This window comes from Microtus ochrogaster, chromosome 18, assembly GCF_000317375.1.
Source record: "Microtus ochrogaster isolate Prairie Vole_2 chromosome 18, MicOch1.0, whole genome shotgun sequence".
Taxonomy (NCBI): Eukaryota; Metazoa; Chordata; class Mammalia; order Rodentia; family Cricetidae; genus Microtus; species Microtus ochrogaster.
Window position 1 is genome coordinate 24,929,641 of NC_022020.1, and position 22,922 is coordinate 24,952,562.

At 48.9% G+C, this 22,922-nt stretch overlaps 1 protein-coding gene and 1 non-coding gene across 2 annotated transcripts in view; one reads left to right on the forward strand and one right to left on the reverse strand.

The window, feature by feature from the left end:
• The window catches only part of LOC101990142, a 54,442-nt gene extending 45,931 nt beyond the window's left edge, over positions 1 to 8,511 (forward strand). The window contains exon 3 of the transcript XR_003377734.1: positions 8,037 to 8,511. This is a non-coding gene — a transcript (uncharacterized LOC101990142). The remainder of the gene's footprint in view (positions 1 to 8,036) is intronic.
• Positions 8,512 to 9,734: 1,223 nt separating this feature from the next.
• Positions 9,735 to 22,922, reverse strand: part of Pfdn1 (prefoldin subunit 1) — a 52,013-nt gene continuing 38,825 nt past the window's right edge. The window contains exon 4 of the mRNA XM_005355956.3: positions 9,735 to 10,087. Within this exon, the coding sequence (XP_005356013.1) occupies positions 10,004 to 10,087 (84 nt within the window). The 3' untranslated portion in view covers positions 9,735 to 10,003. The remainder of the gene's footprint in view (positions 10,088 to 22,922) is intronic.

The window sequence follows — 22,922 nt, forward strand, 5'->3', positions numbered from 1 at the left end:
AACTTTGGAGGGAGACAGTACAGTACAGTTAACAGTCTTGACTACTGTAACTTTGGAGGGAGACAGTACAGTACAGTTAACAGTCTTGACTACTGTAACTTTGGAGGGAATTGTACTTTAATCATCAGTTTTCTTGCTTGTCTTACATTTATCTATGAAGTGTCTTGTGATTTTTGTTGGAATAACATTAAATCTAGATCATCGTGGAACCTGATCTTATTTTTACTTATTTACTTGAGACAGGGTCTTTTTTTTTTTTCATGATATTTATTGAGCTCTACATTTTTCTCTGCTCCCCTCTTCAATCCTCCCCCAAGGTCCCCATGCTCCCAAATTACTCTGGAGATCTTGTCTTTTTCTATTTTCTACTTCCCATGTAGATTAGATCTATATAAGTCTCTCTTAGTGTCCATATTGTTGTCTAAGTTCTCTGGGATTGTGGTTTGTAGGCTGGATTTTCTTGCTTTATGGTTAAAAACCACCTATGAGTGAGTACATGTGATAATTGTCTTTCTGGGTCTGGGTTACCTCACTCAAAATAATGTTTTCTAGTTCCATCCATTTTCCTGCAAATTTTGAGTGAGGTAACCCAGGGTCTCACTGTGTGGCGGTGGCTGAGACCCCAGCTGGGCTAGTACTTAAGTGGATCTTTCATTTGTTATATGACATGGGCAGCTCGTTCATTCACTTGCTGTGCATGGTGGCTGGAATCAGAGCCCCCCCCCCCTTCGATGACGCAGGCTTCTGTTGAAACCTGGAAGCACCTGAGGTGCAGGGTCCATGCAGACTTTGAAGTCTCCACTCTGGTCAGGACAGAATTGTGGTGCAGTAGGCATGAGCAAGCTGGATTCTAGTGTTCTCTGCCTATGGCTAACAGACACATTCACAATTATCTCTAAAAACTGCTTCAGAGCCAGGTGTGGTAGCACAAGCCTTTAATCCCAGCACTTGGGACATCTGTGAGTTCAAGGTCAGTTTGGTTTACACATTGGCAGTTCAGTAGGGCTACACAGACCCTGTTTCAAAAAAAAAAAACACCAACACAATTCCTGCATTAGGACCTCTGTATGAGACCCTGACCCTCTGCCGTGTGCAGTGGTCCCTGTGGTGGGTTTCCAGCACTGGACAAGCTGTCTTCTTCCCAGTGCACTCTGGAGCCTTCCTTACTTGTTGCCCCCTCCATTTGCTCCTCACACTGACATCGTCCCGGTTCCCACTCCATTTCCTCCAGTCTGAGCTGAGTGTCAGCTGTGGTCCGGAAGGCACTGAGGAGTTGCTGTTCTACCCCCAGTCCCTCCCGAGAAGTCTTCTGGCTGACCCCAGGATCAAAGGAAGCCGGGTCTCTGTCTCACTAAATGTCTCTTCCCTTTGGGGCACATCAGAGTGCTCGGCCAAGGCTGGAGCAGGAAGTGGCCATTTGGGATTCTCTTTGTGGAGAGTTTCCTTCTTTCATCAGCATGGGAAATTCTCTCAGGCTTACAAAAGCAAAATGGATTCTTTGTTTTACTTAAGTCAGAGTATAAGCTTTCATTCTATACACACATCTGGTTAGGGTCCCGGGCAGCTGGTGCACAGGGCGTGGCACTGTGAGGGCTTTGCTGTGGTGTTTGCTGCAGAATTTGCAAGGCCAAGATTTGTATATACTGTGCTGCTCTGAGGGCCTCCACTCTCCAGTATGTCAGGCCGAACAGTGTAATGTCTACCAGATCAAGACAGCCACTCTGGACTGGCAAGGTTGCTCAGTGGGTAAGACCTACACACACGGGGGGGGGGGACATACATCCTACTCCCAGAATTTAAAAATGTAATAAAAAAATAATTGAAACAAAGACAGTCTGTGAAAGGTGCTTGAGAAGACTGAGACGCTCAGGGAGGCTGTGTGCTGCCTTCTCTTCAGCGGCATCTTTACCCTGGGCAGTAGTTCCCACACTTTGTCCTCTCGTTCAGTCCCAACAAAGGCCCTGACCTTCCCTGTTTAAATGGAATAGCACCTGCTTATCGCGGAGGAACGTCATCTTTACCGGAGAACAGGAAGAACTTCAGATACTCCAGCTTCTTGTACCCTTAAGGCTTGCTGAGATTTTACATTCTCATTCAGACTACTCAAGTTTGATTAACCTTTGAAAAATAGCTAAGCCAGGTAGTGGTAGCGTACGCCTTTAACCCTAGCACTTGGAAGGCAGAGGCAGGTGGATCTCTGTGAATTGGAGGCCAACCTGGACTACAAAAGCTAGTTCCAGGACAGGCACCAAAGCTACACAGAGAAACCTTGTCCCAAAAAACCAAAAGCTAGCTCAGTCGATAAAGTGCTTGCCCTGCAAGCATGAAGGCCATGGTTCCATTCCCAGCACCCACAAAGCTGGGTGTGGTGGCATACAGCTGTAGTCCAAACCCAGCACTGGGGAGGAGGTGGAAGCAGGAGACTCTCGAGTGCACTGCCCTGCCCATCTGGTCTACCTGGTGAGCTTCAGGTGCAGCAGGACCCTGATTAAGAACTAAGGTGAAACAAACAAGCTGAGGGATATGCGCTCTAGATAGTCCTGTCTCCTCCTCCAGTGCTGGGATAACAGGCACATACCACCATCACACTTGGCTTCTTTACAGGGATGCAGGCGATGGACTCGGGTCCCCACATACAAGCACTTTGCCAACTGAGCCAGCTGCCTGCCCCTTAAGTGTTGACGTCGACTGCCCGGGTTCCTGTGTTCTTCAGAACTCCACTATTGGCGTGTTAGTGATATCTATTCACCACAGCCAGGAAAATGTTGTCCCGTGTCTATGAAGTTCTCCTCCCTCCCAGTCCCTGCAGGATCCACTAGCTAAAGCTGTATGTACCTGCCTGCTACCCTGGCACACAAAGGATGACTGCAGGTCATGTGTGTTCCCTTCCCAACACACACACTTGCTTCATCTTGTGCCTAGACTGCTGTTACTCCTTAATAACATGGAACCACACTCACAAACACACCTTCATATAGGCTGATAGGAGCCCCTCCCCTCACAGACCCAGGATAAGAAAACCTGTATTTTCATGATTTGTCCCATAAGGTGTCACCTCATTGTAGCTCCTTGTGATGTCCTCCCTTCTTGGCCCCATGCCAGGTCCCAGCAAACACTCCACCTCCTCATTTTGTGATAATCGGTTTCCTATGTTACTTTCTGATCTGTGAGGTCAGCACTGTGACTTGTTGTGTATCATTAGTGACTCAGCGGCAGTCAGGACTGGGATTGGAACCTATGCACATAACCACTATTCCAGAGCGTCAAACCACGAGGAGTCGGGCAGCTGAGGAAAAGCTAAGCAAGTTCTCTTGAAGGGCCAGCAGGGCACCCACTCACCAGGCACTTAGGAAATTTACTGTCATGGGTGACTGCTAGAGCAGGTCTTGGGGAATGGGCCCCCACTCAAGCATTCTGGTTTGGGGTGTATTTTTTTGTTTTGTTTTGTTTTTTCGAGACAGGGTTTCTCTGTGGCTGACTCAAGCATTCTGGAGCAGGGCACTAGCTAGATCTTGACCACCATGCTGGCCTCAAAGGGAGAACAGGTGCACAGGAAGGAGACAGCTTTCTCCTGTCACAAGAGCAATAGTCCATGGTCCGTGTAGCGAGATGGCTTGTCTTATGAGGAGAGCCATCCTGATGTGCGGAGCCCAAGTTCAGGAGGGAGTCGGGTGGGATGGACAGGCGAGGCTCCGCCTTTAACTCACTGTGGAGTCCCTGTCGGACTTTTTTTTGAATTTTATTTGGCTAATTCATTATTTCTGTTCCTCCCTCCCTCCCTCCCTCCCTTCCTCCCTCCCTCCCTCTCTCTCTTTCTCTTTTTTTCTTAGTTTTCGAGACAGGGTTTCTCTGTGGTTTTGGAGCCTGTCCTGGAACTAGCTCTTGTAGACCAGGCTGGTCTCCAACTCACAGAGATCCGCCTGCCTCTGCCTCCCGAGTGCTGGGATTAAAGGCGTGCGCCACCACCGCCCGGCTCCTGTCGAACTTCTTATGTGACACTCCAAATCCCTATGACTGGCCAAAGTGATCTCAGTTCCACACCTGCATCTCTGGTTCGGAGGCTCCCGCTGCCTGAGACTCTGCAGCCAGCCCTGTCCTCATACTTGGCTAGAGGGTGGTGGTGCAGTCCTACATATTAAGCCAGTACTGTTTGCACAGTGCTCAGTTGTGGCTTAGGGGTTTGGCTAGGGCTCCGTTGTGTAGCCTCTTGAGTGCTGAGGGTATAGGCACGTGCTGCCACCCAGCCTTCAGTGTTCTTGTCCATCCAGAAGTGAGGCCATTGTGTTCTGCTCAGTGTTGGGGTGGACTGCTAACTACCAGGCTGAGCTTGTTAGAGCCTTGGGCAAAGATGGGATTGTTTGGGGGCTCGTCTGAATGACCCAGGGGTTCACTAGGTTTGTTTCCTTAGCCTCTCAGAAACCATAGTGGCAACTGCACTCACTGAAGCTAGGCAGAGGACCCATGCCCAGATTAGCACTCTTACCTTCCCAGACCAGTCCATGAACACTGGCTCACATGGTCAGAGGACTCCCTGCTCTACCTCAGGTATTTTACACTGAGGGTAGAAATTTATGTTTCATAGACGAGAGCATGAGACCAGAACTGAAGCTTCTGAGGGCATCTCAGGAGGAGCGATGTATGGGGGGGGGGGTAAGATGGAAGGAGATGAGGGAGGGGAGACTGTGGTTGGTATATAAATGAAAAAGGAAATATAGGGGCCAGAAAGGCACAAGGAGCTGGGAACAGTCCTGCTCAGCGGCAAAGGTAGCTGTGGTCACAGAACCTGGCTGAGGCTGTGCCAAGTCCCGATAGCACCATATCCTACGGGAGAGGCAGAGAGGAGTGTGGGAGGGTCTCCTAACCTCTCCTGTCCAGAGTAAACATTACAGACGTAAGCTGCCCAGCTGAGCCTGGGGTGGGGTGGGGCAAAGCTGAGTCTGTGCCTCCACAGTCCTGGTCACCCTGCCCCCACCTGCTCACGTACTTGCGGCCAAGCAGGTGCCTGTGAACATTGTTCACAACATTGCTGTCAGCTATAGGACACCTTTGTGCTGGCAAGCAAAAGATGTCACTGGAATGGATAGCCTCCAAAAGGTGAGGCAGAGCAGAGCCCCCTGAAACTGTGTGCCCTCCCGTTCCCTGCATGAGGGGTGAAGGCCATCCTGTGATGGCTTGAGGTTCTATTTATAATGAAAATGCATAGGCTGTCTCCTTTACTTGCCTCGTGGTCTGCGCAGTAGAAAGGCATTCGGGCATCTCCTGTAAACCCCAGAAGGTTGGGCTGCTTAGGGGCCACCTGTTGATCTAGATGCCTGATGTGGGATGGTAGCAGCTGAGACTCCACTGGTGGGGCTTCTCAGCAGATACCGTGGCTATGTGGTCCTTAAAATTGAGGACACCCCCAGCCTGTCCCTGGTCTGGGACATGACATGTCAAGGTACAGTCTCACTTCTTGTTGCAGGTCCATGTTCTTGTATTAAAGGCCTGCAGCATCAACCCTGCGTGAGGGCAGACTGTCTGAGTCTGCTCAGATGCGCCCACAGGCATGCCTGGGGACTTGTAGACTCTAGCAGCAACCAGAGCCTCTGATTAATCATTTAGAAGGGCAGAGCAGAGCAAGTGAGGTTTCGGATGTCAGGCTGCCATCGCCTGAGAAGGCCTCTGTTCTCATTCTTGTGACTCATTCCTGCCCTCGTAAGGGACACCTGTGAGGTTGTAGACTATCCAGGGACCAAGGGACTTCTGGTATGAGGTGTTGGGTGGACCTGGAGAAAGACCCAGGGATTGGTGAGTAGACACTGACCTTCCTTGTAGCACAAAGACAAGACGTGGGTGACCGCCCTTCCCATAACAGTCGAGCCCTCCCACACTTGCTCTGCACCAGGCCTCTGGGGCCGTTCTGACCATTCTGGCCTTCCCGGGGCCCTTAGGTCTACCTCAGCACCAACTCTTGCATTTGCACCCAGATTGCAAAGTTCTAGGTATCTGTCCCTCTGCAGCCCCCATACCAGGCTGGGGCTGAGAATACTGACAGCTGGTTCAAGGGAGAGGGATGGCTTCAACAAAAGAGGCAAAGCAGTAAAGGAGCCTAGACCCGATGTCACCCCAGCCTGATCATCAGACCCTTCCTGCTCTACTAATGGCCGAACAGGATGATCTCTGTCCCTAGTGAATGAACAAGGCTAGTACTCTGGCTGATGTGAATGTACACAGAACCTAGAACCAGCCTTTGTCTCAAGTCTGGCCACCAGGGGGCAGCACTTGACCTCTAAGGATGCTCTCAAGCCGAGCAAGCTCTGCAGCGCCAGCACCTTTCCGGGCCAGGTGCAGTCTGCCCACTGCTTTGTACCCCCAGCTCCCCTTTTCCTTCTTTAGAAAAGAAAGGCTGAGAGGGGTGTGGAAGAAAGAACCTCACAGGGCTAACACCACTTACAAAGGCTCTCAGCAGCAGCACACACACACTGCTTTGGCTGTAGAAGGCAGCTACCAGGACAGTCCATCTGGGCTGGAGCCATCTCTGTATGACTGAGTGGTACTCCCAGCTCAGCTTCAGTAAGTGCCCACCAAGCAGAGAATACACGACTGATTCGATACTGGGAAGATGTGAGGATTCTTAGGCAGATTCCCTCAGAGGTGACAGGGCAGTGGCAACATAGAAGACAGAGCCGCGCGGCCCCTGGGTGGACAGAAATCCTGAGGCAGAGACCAGGCCTTGCTATTCAGTACAGGAGCCACCCTCTGGAAATGCAATGAGCCCCATGAGCAGGTTGGAAGATTTACCGTTTCTAGGCCCACAGTCGTGCTACAAGGATCTGGAAGTACTTCCTTTAGACTCACTCTTGGACCACTGCTGCTTTCGTTAACTTGAAAGCAAGAAAGAGGTGGGTAGGAGACCTGTAGACCCCACGCTGTCCCCATCCCGGTCCTCCTAGCCTCAGTGTGAGGGAAGGGCAGTCAGAAGGGCTTTGGAAGGTTCTGTCCTCTGGAAAAGGGTGCCTTGGGCATCTTTTGACATCCGTCAGCAGTCTGAGAGGAATGGTCTGGAAATCTTTAGGTTACCAGGTTTCTAGGAATTAGTGAGAAATGAGAGCTGGCAGGAATGACCTTGGCTGATCTGGAGAAGGCGGCAGTGAAGGAAGCAGGATTTGGTATTGTGTTGACTTAGCTGAGGAAGCTCAAGGTCCACTGGTCCTCACAGGAGGGAAGGCCCTGTGCCTGGTGCCCCATGTCTGCCCCCCAGAGAGGTAGAGGTTGGATGGCATTGTGCGGTAGGCTTTTGAGTTAAGTTTTGGCATTGTGAGCAACTACCCAATGGATGTAGCTGGAGACTATGGGGCCAAGTGGTCTAGCATTAAACCTGTGCCAGATCCTAGCAAGCCAGGGCACTCTCCTATACCAGCTCCAGTGGCCAAGATATAAAAATAGAAAACACAAAACTAGAGCTGAAGGCCAGCTGCAGGAGAGCTGGCCTGATTCATAAAATCCGTATTCCTTTGCAAGTAGCTTGCAGCTGCTCCCCAGTGTTTAGAATGGGCCGTGGGGAGAGACCGAGCTGTGCCTACTGTAGGCTTAGACCCAACTCCATTCTGAAAGCCTCCAGCCATCTCCCCCACTTGACCTGGCTGCCCTCCCTGCTTGCTTTACAATGTAGTTTGCTGCTGAGCAGCTCTCAAGTTTTTGTTTGCTTGCTTGTTTGTTTTAAACTCCCAATTACTTCTTTAAGGCACAGATTTGAATTCTATTGGGCTTAGCTGAATCTGAAGGAGTGCCCCTCCCCACAACCTTTGTAGAGCAGGGGACAGCACTTCCTGTCTTCTTAGCTGCCTGAGGTCCACCAGCTTCACTGCCTTGGCTTAGGGTCATTCTGTAGTGTCCTAGTGTTCATCCTAGGAGGAAGAATGCTGTCCCCTTGAGTGACAGGGGAGAGGAAGTAGCGGGCAGGAGAAGCAGGCTGCAGAGCCCCTCCCTGACACCCTGCTCTGGTCCTGGAGGTTTACACCAGACCGTTCTCACTCTCCTCTCTGTTCTCTCTCCAGTGTATGTGGTGGAAGACCAAAGAAGAGATGACCTGGGCCCATCCACCTGCCTCACAGCCTGCTGGACAGCTCTCTGTTGCTGCTGCCTCTGGGACATGCTCACCTGATGAGCCCAGCTCTCCTGCTGGCCCGTCTGTGGCACCTCTGACAGGTGTGCCTGCTCCCATCTCTTCTGATTGCTGTAATACGTGGCTAGCTCTGCGCGGACACCGCTACCTTGAATCCTATGGAGTTTTAGATTAGTAAGGGTTACTGCTATTTAATTCAGTGACTTGATCTTTTTAATGTTCAAAAGTCATTTCTTACTGATCCTTAACAAATGTGCTAAATAATGTTACTTTTTGGCCAAAGGCTTAGTTATGAAATATATATTTATAATGTTTAAATTATACACTCCAAGGTAATGGCAATGTGTGACACACCACTAGATCTCTGCTCACACCTGTATGTTTCAATAAATCCGTCCAAAACCTGGTCTCTGCTGTATTCCATCCACCAGAGCTTGTAAGAAGTGAGCATGTCAGCTGTGACCACTGCCCGAACCATAAAGAAGAATTTTTCTTCTATTCTAGCTACCTCCTCACAGATGGCTTAGGCAGGCGTATTCACCAACACAGTTCAGACTCGCTTTTGCCTGGGCCCCTGGGAAAGGGACTTTTGGGTGACTGACTGCCCAGGGCTGCTCTCCAGTCCACAGTCACAGGGCCTTCCTGTTCCCTCCCTTCCTAAACTAGTTGCCAACCTGTTCACCTCACATTTGGCCACAGGGTGTCGCTAAGCTGTCAAAAAACAAGTCAAGAGTTTCCTTGGCTGCTGGCAGCCCAGAGCAGCAGTGGAGGGCGGGGTGGGAGATGTGCTTCCAGTGAAAGTTACCTTTGGCTAAACAGTGAGTATGTGCTAGCCTGGGCTAGATGAGATCATATCTCCGAGAAACAGCCCACAATTTTATATCATTATACACAACATCAATACCCCCAATTTATTGAGGCACAAAGCCCACCACCAAACAGTTTAACACCCTGCCTGGACTCAGCAAGTGATCTTGAATCCCTGCAGTGGCCAAGTGTAGAGCAATAGGAAGGGATGAATTCTCATGTTCACTGTTTTGTTCTAAATACTTAAGTCTACACCTAGTTTTCAGTAATAGTTGTGTTTAACTGATGTACAATATAATTCCTGAAAGCTGAACAAAATGAGCTGTCCCGAGAATGTGTGAGCCATCTCCCACAAACCACTGCCCCCTTTGGGGGTGCTAGAAAGCAGGACCACTGGCCCACCATGGCCAGACAAGAGAGAGCCTTGGAGATGCTACTTGCTGTTGAACTTGGTTTGGGAATTTGGGGAGGAAACAAGGAAGAAATCTTTTTTTTTTTTTTTTTTTTTGGTTTTTCGAGACAAGGTTTCTCTGTGGTTTTGGAGCCTGTCCTGGAACTAGCTCTTGTAGACCAGGCTGGTCTCGAACTCACAGAGATCCGCCTGCCTCTGCCTCCCGAGTGCTGGGATTAAAGGCGTGCGCCACCACTGCCCGGCTAAGGAAGAAATCTTGAGGCCAGCTGTGGCTATGTTCACCTGTCAACTCCCTTCTTCCTCCTGTGCCCTACATAGAGGCCCGTGAGCTACCCGTAAGGACCAGAAGAGGAAAGGGATAAGAGCTGAGGAAGACACTTAGTCTCTCCCTCAGCTGGAGAAACGCAGATGTCACAGAGCAAGACGCAGCTTTTTATTGGTCTAACCCACATGCCTACTGACAGGCTCGGGCAGCCGTCTCCATCTGCCCTCCAGACTTCCCTCTGTTGAGAGCTCCTGGCTTGCCCCCTGGAGAACAGTGTCCTGGGCAGAGGTGCCAATATTCAGGTGGGGCCTGAAGGGGGCTCAAGGTGTTGGAGAGACCGTGGGGCCGAACCCCGCAGAGCCCCTGCCTTGGCAGGCTAGCAGGAGTCAGGAGGGGAGGACACTGCCAGCAGCTCCTACTGTGCCCTCCGTGCCATCAGCATCTCTCGGATGTTGTCCTCGGCTTCCTTAACACTCCGCTCCAGGTAGGACTTTTTCTGCTGTAATATGAGAAAGAAGAGTTAGGACCAAAGTGAGCCGGCGTAGGTATTACAGCCACAGGTTATGATGTCCTCCCTGAACACTGATGCCAGCAGCATGCTGCCAAATAAAAGGCAGGGAAACTCAAGCTGCCACAGCACTCCCCCGAGGCAGCAGACCTAGCCTGGTACAGGAAGCACAGATGCCCTGCAGAGGGCAGGCCATAGCACCCTTCCCCCAGAATGAAGTACATGAGGTTATACTAGATGAAGGCCAGAAAATTCCAGGACAAAGCTCCTGCCCCACAATGGGCTGTCTCCTCTGAGGGTTTTCCATGGCCTGAGCCAGGCACCCCCAGCCTCTGGTGTATAGGGCAGACAGCATGCACGCACTGTGTGGCAAGCCCAAAGCAGCAGAGAACTGCACAGCTCAGGCAGGCAGATGAGTCAGGGAGCAATCTGCTTTTCTAATGAATCTGATGCCGCCACGATCCAGAACAATGACACACCATTTAGTAAAGCAAGCTTATGGAAGCTCGCCTCTTGTCCCATCTGGGTCCTAAATTAAAAATCTCAACTTCAACAAAGAAGCATAACTACTTTCAGAAGACAGACCAGGACCACAAAGATTAGTCAAAGGAAATGACATGTGTACACTATTTGCCCTGTGCTCATTCTAAAAGTATGGTGGCTTTGCCACAGCCTCCTATCCGGGGAACAGAGTTGTGGCTGTGTTTCCACTTAGTAGACATGACAGTGCCCATTGAGGATACTCAGAACCACCCCTCCCAGGTATATATGACTGAGGGAGCCCCACTGGGGTTTGGTGCCACCACTGCCTTCACCCAAAGTGCCTACATGACCCAGGGAAAATCTAAGGCAGACAGCAGGCGGGCCACACATCACCGTGCTTCCAGGGACATCACGACCTGCTCAACAGGCCCTCGCTTGCTTGGAAACTGAAGGTACAGACAAGGAAAGAGCATATCTACAAGGTGGTCATTTGCACCAAACCTCTGATGTACAGTCTGCAGGTCTCTGCCTTAAACTTCCCCCACATGGCCAGTTAGTTATGGAACAATGCATTCCAAGGCTCTGCAGAAGTGACACAAATCTGTACCAGTTCCTGTGTAAGCCTGCCTCCAGTCTGACCTTCCAGTCAAACCCCAGTCCCCTGACTCATCTCCCATCTGCCAACTTGCACCCACTTCCTTACAACACCAGGAGCACCATAAAAGACATCAGGACTATGACAATTCAGCGGCCCCAAATGTGTACTGTTGCTAAGGAATTTTGCTTAAGTACACTGCTTAACCCTGATACAACCTATCACTGATAGAGTGGGGATTGAACTTCCCTTGATAAACAACCCTTAGAGTTCACTTTTGAGTGTAAGAGACACACACTGATAACTGCTGGCTCATGACTGAAGAATGTGCCCACGTAGAGCTGGTCACAGTGCCACACACCACCTGGACACCTGGGGCCGAGCCTCACAGAAGTACAGACCAGGCCGTGGAGAAAGCAGAGCTCTCCCTGCCACAGCTAGCACTTAGGGACCTGGGTCTGTTGCCTTTGCTCCGACAAACTGAAGTCACAGATGGCAAAACCATAAACTTAGAACATCCTTGCCCTTCCCAGGCGTCTGAACAAATGCGGGTCATAATCCTCAGCACTGAAATGTTTTTATCCCATAGCATTTTTTCCTTCAACCATCTTTTTAAAAGATAATGCAAATAAGCTTTTCTCTCTTTAAATCTTGGCTGGCTGGTTTTCGTTTTTGTTGTTTCTTCTTTTTAACTTCCTTTTTGAGACAGGGTTTCTCTGTGTAGTGCTGGCTGTCCTGGAACTCCTCTGTGGAACAGGCTGACCTTGAACTCACAGAGATCCACCTGCCTCTGCCTCCCAAGTGCTGGGATCAAAGGCGTATACCACAACCACCCTAGTTTTTATTTTTAGAAGCAGGATCTCCCTGTGTAACCTGGGCTATCAGTGTATTGTAGCAGTCTTCCTGCCTCTGTCTTGCAAGTGCTGATATTATAGGTGCACACCATCAAACCCAGCCCTTCAATCTTCAGTTTAAATAAATTTAATGGGCAATTCTAAAAACAGCCAACCACTAACTCCATAGTTTCTGTCTCAGCCTCAAGTACAACTAAGCCCAATGACACCCAACCTAGACCATGGCACCTGCTGAGAGGTGAGCTCTCACAAAAGGTACCCTGCAGCCCTGTCTCCCATGAACATACTCTTGAACACACACCCTGAAGTCTCCAGATTCAATCCCGTTATGGATTCTAAATCCAGCTAATGTCCTTGAAAGAAGGTGATGTGCAGACAGGTTCCACACAGAGACAGAACACCATGTGTGCTCTAAGTAGAGACTTGAATGATTTGCCTACAAGCTGGAAAAGCAAAGCAAGCACTTTTTGAGGCCTTCCAGAGGAAGGGCAGAGCCACTGTACCTTAATTCTGGACTCAGCCACCAAGAAATGGGAAAACAAATTGTTGCTTCGTTATCCTAAATCTATGAATTTGTGGTGACTTCTTATGTAGCTAAGAAATCTACACAGCACCTGAGAAGATGTGTGTCCCAGACACGGTCCGTACCGAAGTCCCCTCTGAACCGAGAGGACCTCCTGATGTGTCACACCTCCGGCCACATCAACTGGGAAATGCCTCTAAACATTTAAATGCTGGGATCATACTTCTCTCAAAAACAACTGTGAGAAACTCAACCAAAAATACAAATGAAACCATAGGAGAGGATAAAGAAAACGGAGGAAGCAAGACTTAGCTAACCACTTCCCGACTAGTTGACTCCTGAGAGGTCAGGAAGTCAGCTCCAGTCCTGAACTGGTTCTGACACTGCAAACGCAGGCACTGTCCCCCACACCTGTGAGCCCTGCCTCAGAAGTGTCTGGAACTTCCTCAAGTGTCTCTGAAGTATCTTTCTTCTGCTCCTGACCTCTACCCAGTGGCTGGGGTCTTCCTTCCACAAAGCCTTCTCTTCCATAGCTTCCCACCTTAGAGGAAAAGGCGAAGCTACTTTGTCTGTGAGCTGATAAATCTAAACAGCATGGCCCAGGCGGCTTTTAAATACCAGTGTTCTGCAGGCTGGGGCGAAGACCAAGGCTGATGAAGGATCTGGCTGGCACTGTCTGGTCACAGACAATAGTTCCTCCTAGCAGTACACAAGTGAGCTCCCTGGTCTCTTATAAGGACACTAATACCATTCAAAGGGCTCCACCCCCATGACCTAATGACCTCCCAAACCCAGCTCCAGGCCTCTATCAAGAGTCAGCTTATCTGAGGAAGACACTCCAGTGGGCAAACTTGGTCCTGTCTGTGCCTGGGTCCTAGAGTCTAGAATGGCTGGTGCACAGCAGCTCCTGCTGCCAACGTCTCAGGGCCCTGGCACACTCTCTGCTCCTTCTCCCCTCCAAGTTTAACAAACAGGGAACACGTACCAGAAGGGGCAAAAGCAGAAAGTGATCATCCTTCACAATGCCTTTCCTGTTTGGGTTTCAGTCCCCTAACCTTTTGCTCCTGGATATATATAGATTTAAAACTAAATCTTCACTGATGCCAACAGGGACATCAGAGCCTTGACCTCTCAAGTCAAGTCAACTGCTATAGCTTAGGAAACAAATCTTTCCAAGTCCCCAGGTTCTAGACTCTGGAGTCTGGAAGATACTGTGAACTTGGACAATGGGAGCCCCCGGAACCACCCCTTCCAGCAGCAGTCCTGGGAAAGGCATGTGCTGTCCTTCACTGCAGCTGCCTCCTGCCTCTCCAGTTCCCCTCAGAGCCCTTTCCCTAGGGAATCCTCTAGTTCCACCAAACCAGAGCTGTGGGTGCAGCGACATTCTTATGGGACCTTCTTTTGATAAGAATTTCTGAGACTTCCTGTGGTTCAGCATGGCCAGGGACGTGATATTGCTGGAGTTCTTGCTCACAGATCCAAGGTTCTTTTTCTGGGAGATAGTCTGAGGCTGGCTTTTCAGTCTCATCAGAGGGACAAGGTTCAAGTACTCAGAACTTTTCCAACATGACACAATCTCTCAGACTCCTAAGGTAATTCACCCCGTGACTCTCCAGGTTTCTCTCTCTCAGGAACTCTCTTCTATATCTGTACTTTCCCCTTCCTGTTTGTCATGCCTTAGGGTTTAAAAAAGAAGATTTTTGTTTTGTCTTTTTTTTGTGTGTGTGTTTGTTTTTTTAAACCCAGGCTGCCTTTGAGCTTATGACGGGAATACAGTTGTGTACCGCCACACCAGCTACTATAAGCTCCCCTCTTCGCTCCTCAGCTCTTTCCATGTGTCCCTTGAATATGCCTCTCAAACTGCCCCCTCTCCTCAGAGCCACAGTAGGCCTCCGCCTAGCCCTGTGCTTCCTATCCAGGCTGCAGAGACAACAGGCAGGGCTGTCTCGTCTGCCTATTTTGTGAGATCCATGTCTTCGCGGAGGCCTTCTGTTGAGTCTGACCTATTCTGGCCATCTACTTTCTCCTCACAGTGAAACCCAGCTTCTAGCTTCTCTAGACCCTCGCCAGCTTCAGAAAACTGAAGGCAAAGGCTATCTCCTCCTCCTCTGTCCCTTGACATCCCAGATTAAAAGTCCAAAGAACAGTATGACAGCTCATGCCTACCATACATAACCCAGCACCCAATTGTGACTTTAAAAAAGAAAAGAGAAAAAGAAATAACAAAAACGGAGTTGGAGAGGGGGCTCTGTTGGTGGTGTGTGGGTTCTCAGCACACACTTACAAAGCGAGTGTGGTGGCCCATGCCTGCGATCCTTGTGGGAGAGAAAGACACAGGACTGCCTCTGGGTCCCACTGGCCAGATTTGCTGAGGCCCTGCTGCAAAGGAGGAGGTGGAGAGCAGCTAGTAAAGACGCCATGTAGACCTCTGGCCTCCAGTCTCTCACACTGGAGGACACGCACAAACAGGCACACAAAGCACAGCCCAGACTTCTGACCACTCTCGGTCGTCAGACATGTAGCTGGTCCAAGGGGCAGTGCCCACCATAATGAAGCTAGAAAAAGGCCAAGATATACTAAAGGTAAGGGGGTCTATCTTGGCAGACAGGAAGCCAAAGTGGAAAGCAAGGGGGAGAGGAAGAAAAAGAGGCAGGACAGGAAGTTAGGAGGCAGTGGGAGCATCTCTGGGACAGCAAGGATGTCTGATGACCTGGTGAAGAGAGTGTAACAAAGGCAGGAAAAGTCAGGGTGTGATAGAAGAGTCAGGTACCCACCACCCGTGAACTCCCCTGAAGACGCTGTCCCACGGTGACTGTAGAACCACAGCTCTGAGGGACAAGCTCAAAGAGAACAAGCACCTCAGCAGGGTGCGGTGCCTGCATTCTTATAGAAACTACAGTAGGAACAGCCTTTAGAGGCCATTCTGCTCAAGGACAGGAAGGAGCCCATAACTTGTTCAGTAGACACAGACTGTAGTTTTCCTGCAGAGAAGCTAATGCTGCTCCCATCTGGGTCATACCCCAAGCCACCTGGATCCTCTGCTCCCTGTCCAACTCAACCCATCACGACAAAGCGCTTGCTACACTGCTCCAGTGCTGTGGGAGAACTGTCTGTATTCTGTCAATCATGTTTTAAATAAATGCTGATTGGCCAGGCAGGAAGTATAGTCAGGAAAACCAGACAGGAAGTAGAAATGATGCAATGAGAACAGGAGAATTCTGGGAAGGAGGAATTGATTCCTCCCAGTCCTGTGCAGACCACTGAGGAAGCAGGATGTGATCTACCAGCTGAAAAAGCTACCGAGCCATGTGGCAAAAAATAGATCAAAATAATGAGTTAATATAAGCTACAAGAGCTAATAAGTAGCCTGAGCTAATGGGCCAATCAGATTTATAACTTATAGAGATTCCCGTGTGATTTTCTTTTTTTTAAAAAAATATTTATTTATTTATTTATTTATTTATTTATTTATTGGGAACTATGTTACACATTTTATTTTTTTTGTTTTTTTTTAAATTTATTTATTTATTGAGGATTTCCGCCTCCTCCCTGCCACCGCCCCCCATCTCCCCCCCCCAAAGGACTTCTTGAAGTTTGCGTACAAATGGATGGAAATAGAAAACACTATCCTGAGTGAGGTAAGCCAGACCCAAAAAGAGGAACATGGGATGTACTCACTCATATTTGGTTTCTAGCCATAATTAAAGGACAGTGAGCTTATAATTCGCAATCCTAGAGAAGCTAAATAAGAAGGTGAATCCAAAGACAAACATATAGGCATCCCCCTGAATATTAACCTTCATCAGGCAATGAAAGGGGACAGAGACAAAGACCCACATTGGAGCACCGGACAGAAATCTCAAGGTCCAAATCAGGAGCAGAAGGAGGGGGAGCATGAGCAAGGAACTCAGGACCGCGAGGGGTACACCCACACTCTGAGACAATGGGGATGTTCGTTCGGGGAAAAAAAAATATTTATTTATTTATTTATTTATTTATTTATTTATTATGTGTATAGCATTCCTTCCATATGTGCCCGCAAGCCAGAAGGGGGCGCCAGGTCTCATTATAGATGGCTGTGAGCCACCATGTGGTTGCTGGGAATTGAACTCAGGACCTCTGGAAGAGCAGTCAGTGCTCTTAACCACTGAGCTATCTCTCCAGCCCCCCCCCCACTGTGTGATTTTATTTGGGGCTTGCCAGCTGTGGGGTACCAGGCGGGACAGAAACCCCAACAAGCAGCCCCCCTTCATGTTATACTCCAGCATATCAGAGCATAAACTCGGGATTGGGGGGGGGCTTTCTTCTTCCAAACCAGTGGCTAGACCCTAGGTCCCCCTGAGGTCATGTGACCTCTACTGCTATGAATACCATTGGCGAATAAAGAAACTGTCTTGGCCTGTTGACACGGCAGAACTTAGGTAGGCAGGGAAAACTTAAACTGAATGCTGGGAGAAAGGAGGCAGAGTCAGAGAGAAACCATGGAGCCACAGCCAGAGACAGGCGCTGAAACTTTGCTGATAGGCCACGACCTTGTGGTGATGCACAGATTAATGGAGATGGGTTAAACTAAGATGTAAGAGTTAGCCAATAAGAAGCTAGAGCTAACGGGCCAATCAGTGACTTAAATAACACAGTTTCTGTGCAATTATTCTGAGCAGTCGGGAACCAACAAGCGGCCTCATCACAACACTGCTGCCTTGCCTAAGAGTTCCATTTAAGCTTCAAGAAAGCTGGGGGGCAAGGGTGAAGGAAAGCTTACAGGGAGTGCAGGGCCAGGAAGCCAGCTTGTCCAAAGCAATGGCTATGAGCAGGCTTCACCCAGTCATCATCAGCAGGCAACACTGGCTTAAAAGTGAGGATGAAAGCCCAGAAATTCTGTCCACTGGCCGGCACTGATACAGGCTGGGACACTGGTTCAGCAAAGGTTAGGGGGAGAAGGGACCCGGAGAGCCGTGGTTTCTCGTGTGGTTCCACCCCAGAAGCAGAGCATCAGCAGGGAACTTGTCAGAAATGCACATTCTTGGGCCCCAACCAAGACTCACTAAATCAGAAACCCTGGGTTGAGTCTGATAATCTGTGTTTTTACAGCCATCCGGTGATTCCAAAACCTGCTGAATCCTGAGAGCCAGTGTTCCAAATCAGGAGCCAGGAAAATTTTCCAATGAAAGGCCAGATAATAAATAGTTTATGTTGTATGGGGCTGTCTGTTACTGTAACACGAAAGCGGCCACTAACAGTGTGTGAGTCAGTGGGGTGGTCTCACCAGCCAGCACAGCAGGCCTTGGAAAATAGACTGAGGCCCAGATCTGCTGGGCAGCTATAATTTGCCAGCCTCTCTCCTCAAAAAGACGGAGCTTTCCAGGGTGGAATGAGCAGAGCAGGTGGAGTCACAGTGACTTTAATCAATGAACACTAACAAACAACCATTTCCATGAACTCATTCATTCAGCTCGCTTCATGGAACAGCTTTCCCGACTTTTTCCTTCAACTGGAAATGTCCTGGTCTCAGACATTCACGGCACCCCACTCCCAGCTGCCTGGATGAGGCCCCATTCACTGGGGGGCTCTCTGCCTTCTGCTTACGGAGGTTGTATCATCAAGTGACTTCAACTGGAAAGCAGATGACAACCCACTGACACCCCCCCCCCCATATTCCACACAGCTCGGGGTACCCACTAGATTCCACACCTTCAGTGATTGTGCCCCTCCAGGCTGGACTCTCACCACCACCTTGAGACCTCCCGGACACCAGGGCCTGCGTCTGCTCCAGCACGTCTTCAGTCACTCTCACGGTCCAGTTTGCCACCCTGTCCCTTCCCTACCTACCTAGCTTATGTGCCACAGACCAGAAAGGAATTTTAAATTTTCAAAAACAAGCTGGGTGTGATGGCGCACGCTTTTAATCCCTGCACCCTGGAGACAGGGGCAGGCAGATCTCTGTGAGTTTGAGGCCAGCCTGGTCTACAAGAGAGTTCCAGGAGAGCCAGGACTATTACACAGAGAAACCTTGTCTCAAATACAAACAAACAAAAAAATGGGACTGGAGAGATGGCTCAGCAGTTAAGAGCACCAGGGGCTCTCCAGAATCCCGAGCTCAATTCCCAGCAACCACATGGTGGCTCACAACCATCTACAGGAGAACTGATGCCCTCTTCTGGCCTAAAGGTGCACAAGCATATGGAGCACTCATACATAAAATAAACAAACAAATCTTTAAAAAATAACTTTATTGCCCCCCCTTTCTCCTCTGCCCTCTCCCTCTGTTGCAGCTGCCTAGAAGATGCTAGGCTATGTTAAAGCAATCACCTATGCATGCCTGCAATGGCTAGGTACTGCTGGAAGAAACGTTTCAATGTGCAGAACAGTTCCACAGACCATGACCCTCAACGGCTACTCATTGGCCAGAAACCCTATTAAAGTCCTCAGGGTGTCCACCTGTCTACGCTCCAAAACTGGTTCATACTCGTTGTCTCTGTCTTCTTGAATCTCTTCTCCAGTCTCCCTCAGCTCACCAGAAGAAAGAAAATCTAACGATCAATGCTTTCTGCTGCTGAATCTAATGAACTCACGTGTGAGATGCACCCTCCCCACTGTTAAGACGGACAGCATCCCTTCCTCTCTGTAGGAATCAAAATCAGTCTCCTACTTAAGCAACAGTGAACTCCTGGTATTGATAATGACTCTCCAAAACACAATAAATAAAAGTGAATTTTAAAGATGTTTTAAAGAGGGGTGGGGTGGAGACATGCTTGACCTGGTGTGGATTTTGAAATTGCAATGCCCACCTCCAGTGACACACTTCCTGCAACAAGGCCACGCCTCCTAATCCTTCTCACATAGTACCACTCCCTGACAACTAAGCATTCAAATATATGAGCCTATGTGTGCCATTTCTTATTTAAAACCACACAGAATGTAATAGGGTTCTGAGGAAAAGCAGTCCACAGGAGGAAGCATCAGAGGTAAGCAAGGCTATTAAAGAGGTGCTTCTGAACATAGACCAGGGCAGATGTGTTCAGAGAACTGGGTATCAAAAAAACTGGAGCACAGAGATGGGCAAGTGAGAATCAGTCTTAGAGTCTTGTGTGGGGTATTTTGTTTACACTCTGACACTCCAGAGACTACCAATAAAGTTTACCTTGAATCCGAGGGCAGTGTTGGCTACTAGTTGACCGGAACTAGCCTTAGAGGTTCTGGAGGACCCAGGACATAAAGAAAGACACAGAAGGCAGTAGGAGGGGCTTAGAATGATTCACAGGCTCTTTTTGGACCAAGTGGGGGGGGGGAAGAGGCCACTGGTCGCTTCTCTGGTCAAACAGGTTTTTACCCTGATATCCAACTCCCATGAGTTTTACTTAATAACAGAACAATACAAGTAATTGCTTCAGGGTCTTCTTATTTGTTTGTTTTTTGAAACAAGGTCTATCTACATAGCTCTGGCTATACCAGAACTCACTATGTAGCCCGTTACCCTGGAACTCAGATCTACTTGTCTCTGTCTCCAGGGTGCTGGGATCAAAGGCATAGATCACCATGCCCAACCAATTATACAGGGACTTAAGCCACCAAAGTTCCAGTACTTATCTTAAATGCAAAATAAAGCCACAAGGTTTTAAACTCTAAGAAAAGTCAAATCTTTTCACAGAATCTCCTTCTGACTGAAGCTCAGAATGAAAACACAGCTTCCCTCAGAAGGGCCTATGAGTCATAAACAGGTAACAGGTGTGCTCAAGACAGTGTTTCTTTGTCCGCAGCGAAGCTGCTGTCATGGCTAAGCATCCCGGACCAGTTGCCTGTGATGTGCAGACAAAATGTCTGAGTTCTATGGTTGAGAGATGCTGTGACGTACAGGATTACAGACCACACATTTTAAGTGTGGGAATTTACCAGGGCGCTGCAGCAGTCTTTAAAAGACAGTGTCGGGGGCTGGAGAGATGGCTCAAGTGGTTAAGAACATTGCCTGCTCTTCCAAAGGTCCTGAGTTCAATTCCCAGCAACCACATGGTGGCTCACAACCATCTGTAATGAGATCTGGTGCTCTCTTCTGGCCTGCAGATATACACACAGACAGAATATTGTATACATAATAAATAAATATTAAATAAATAAATAAATAAATAAATAAATAAATAAATAGACAGTGTCTTAGCCGTACCCTCCCCCAAGTCAGGCAGGGGTGGTGCTCACCTTAATCCCAGCAACTCAGGAAGCAGAGACAGGAGGATCTCTGTCTGAGTTCAAGTCCAGCCTGATCTATAAAGGAATTCTAGAATAGTTGGGGCTACACAGAGAAACCCTGTTTCAAAAACAAACAAAAAAGGGACAGTATCCTGGTGGTGACAGTGAACAGTAAATATAAAGAAGAGAGAGATTTGGGGAGGGGAGAAGAGGGGAGCAGAGAAAAATGTAGAGCACAATAAAAATCAATAAAATAAAATTAAAAAAAAGAAAACAGAAAAATAGATTTTAAGAAACATCGTGAGGAAGAGTAACAATAGAATTTCACGCAAACCTTTGCTGTAACCTGCATGAGGTATCAGATGCTGGGGGAGAGGGTGGGACAGGAATGTTCTCCAGACTCCCCACCTTGCTTGGGCTTGCATGCTGGCTGGCTGGCATCACCTTTTACTGAGCTTAGGAATCCAGGACCAGGATTGCAAGGGAAGATTACAGATTTTATTTTCAACATACTGTGTATAAGGCACCTATAACACGCCCAAGGTAGATGTGAGGTGAAAACCAGACTGGACCTGAAGTCAGCAGAGACATCAGTTTGGGGCTGGGAAGAAGGTGTGGTTAATGGACTGCTTGCTGAGAACCTGAGCCTGAGAACCCAAGTCCAATCCAAGCACCCGTGGGCCGGACCATGGACAGCAGCACACTCCCCAAAGCTGGAGGCAGAGCTGGTGGACCCCTGGGGCTTACTTGCAAGCCAGCCAACCTATCTACCTGGAGAGCTCCCGGCCTATGAGAGACCCTGTCCAAAATACGAGGAATGCCACCCAAAGTTGACTTCTGTCCTCCACATGCGCATAAGCGCCTGCACACACATGAACAAAACATAAACCTTTAGCGCCAGCACTCAGGAGGCAGAGGTGAGAGAGCTTTGTGAGTCTGAAACCAGCCTGAGCTACACAGTGACTTCCAGCTAGCAAGATACAAGAGACCCTGTCTCAAAAAACAGAAAGCTGGGAATATAACTTGGGAGATTGAGGATGTAATGTAGTCAGAACATAGTACCTACCTAATACACGTGGAGCCCGGAATTCAGTTCCCAGGACCACCAAAAGAGAAAAACTAAAATCTCTCTCACACACATATCTATAGATGTATGGACAGTAGGATGGCTCAGTAGGTAAGGGTGCCTGCCACCATGACCACCTGGGTTTGATTCCTTAACCTTAAAGAAATTCAACAGCTTCTGACTGGAGGTAGATGAGGAACTAACAGGCTAAAGAGGAGAAAAAACAAGAGAAAAGTGGCCTAGGAAGACATGAGATCTGACAGGAGCAGCGACAATATCACCGGCGGTGCCTGGTAGGGACACACACACACACACACACACACACACTGGGAGGCGGGGACAGGTAAGAAAGTCGGGTCACACATAAGAGGGACAAGAGGGAAGGAGGAATGGATGGAGGGAAGATGGGCTGTGTGGGAAAGGAGGGTGCTATATAGATTCTAGGATATCTTCTACTTTGAGGCCTGACCCCTACGTTTCATGAAAGAAATGAGGCAATATTGTAGTTGTCAAATGTTTCCCTGAGAGACCCTGGGCCTTATCAGACTCAGGACCACTGCAGAAGCATGCTCATAACCAGACGGAGAAGTGCCCAGAAGTGCTTGCTCAGGAAATACAGCAGCCAAGAAGATGTCCTCAGAGACCATCCAAGGCCAAGGCTGAGAATCCCATTAAGTACTTGGAGATCAGCAAAAGGCAGTACAGAGAACTACCAGTATCCTCACAGAAACCCGCGGGATTGCCTGTCTCAGCTGACAAACTTTACAAACCTACACACCACAGGTCTCTTTCCAGGAGAAAAATACAAGGGTTTGGTATATAATCAAGAATATGGAGACACACTTTTAAAAAAAAAAATCAAGGATTTTCTTAATATATATTATATTTGCTTTTCTAAGATTAAGAAACGGTTCATAGGGTTGGACAGATGGCTCAGCAATTAAGAGCACTTTCTGTCTTTCCAGGACTCAATTCAGTTCCTAGCACCCACACTGTCTGGTGACTACTGTGACTCCAGCCCCCGAGGCTCAGACGCTCTTTTCTTGCCTCCCTGGGCACCTACGCATACATGGCGCGCGCGCGCGCGCACACACACACACACACACACACACACACACACACAC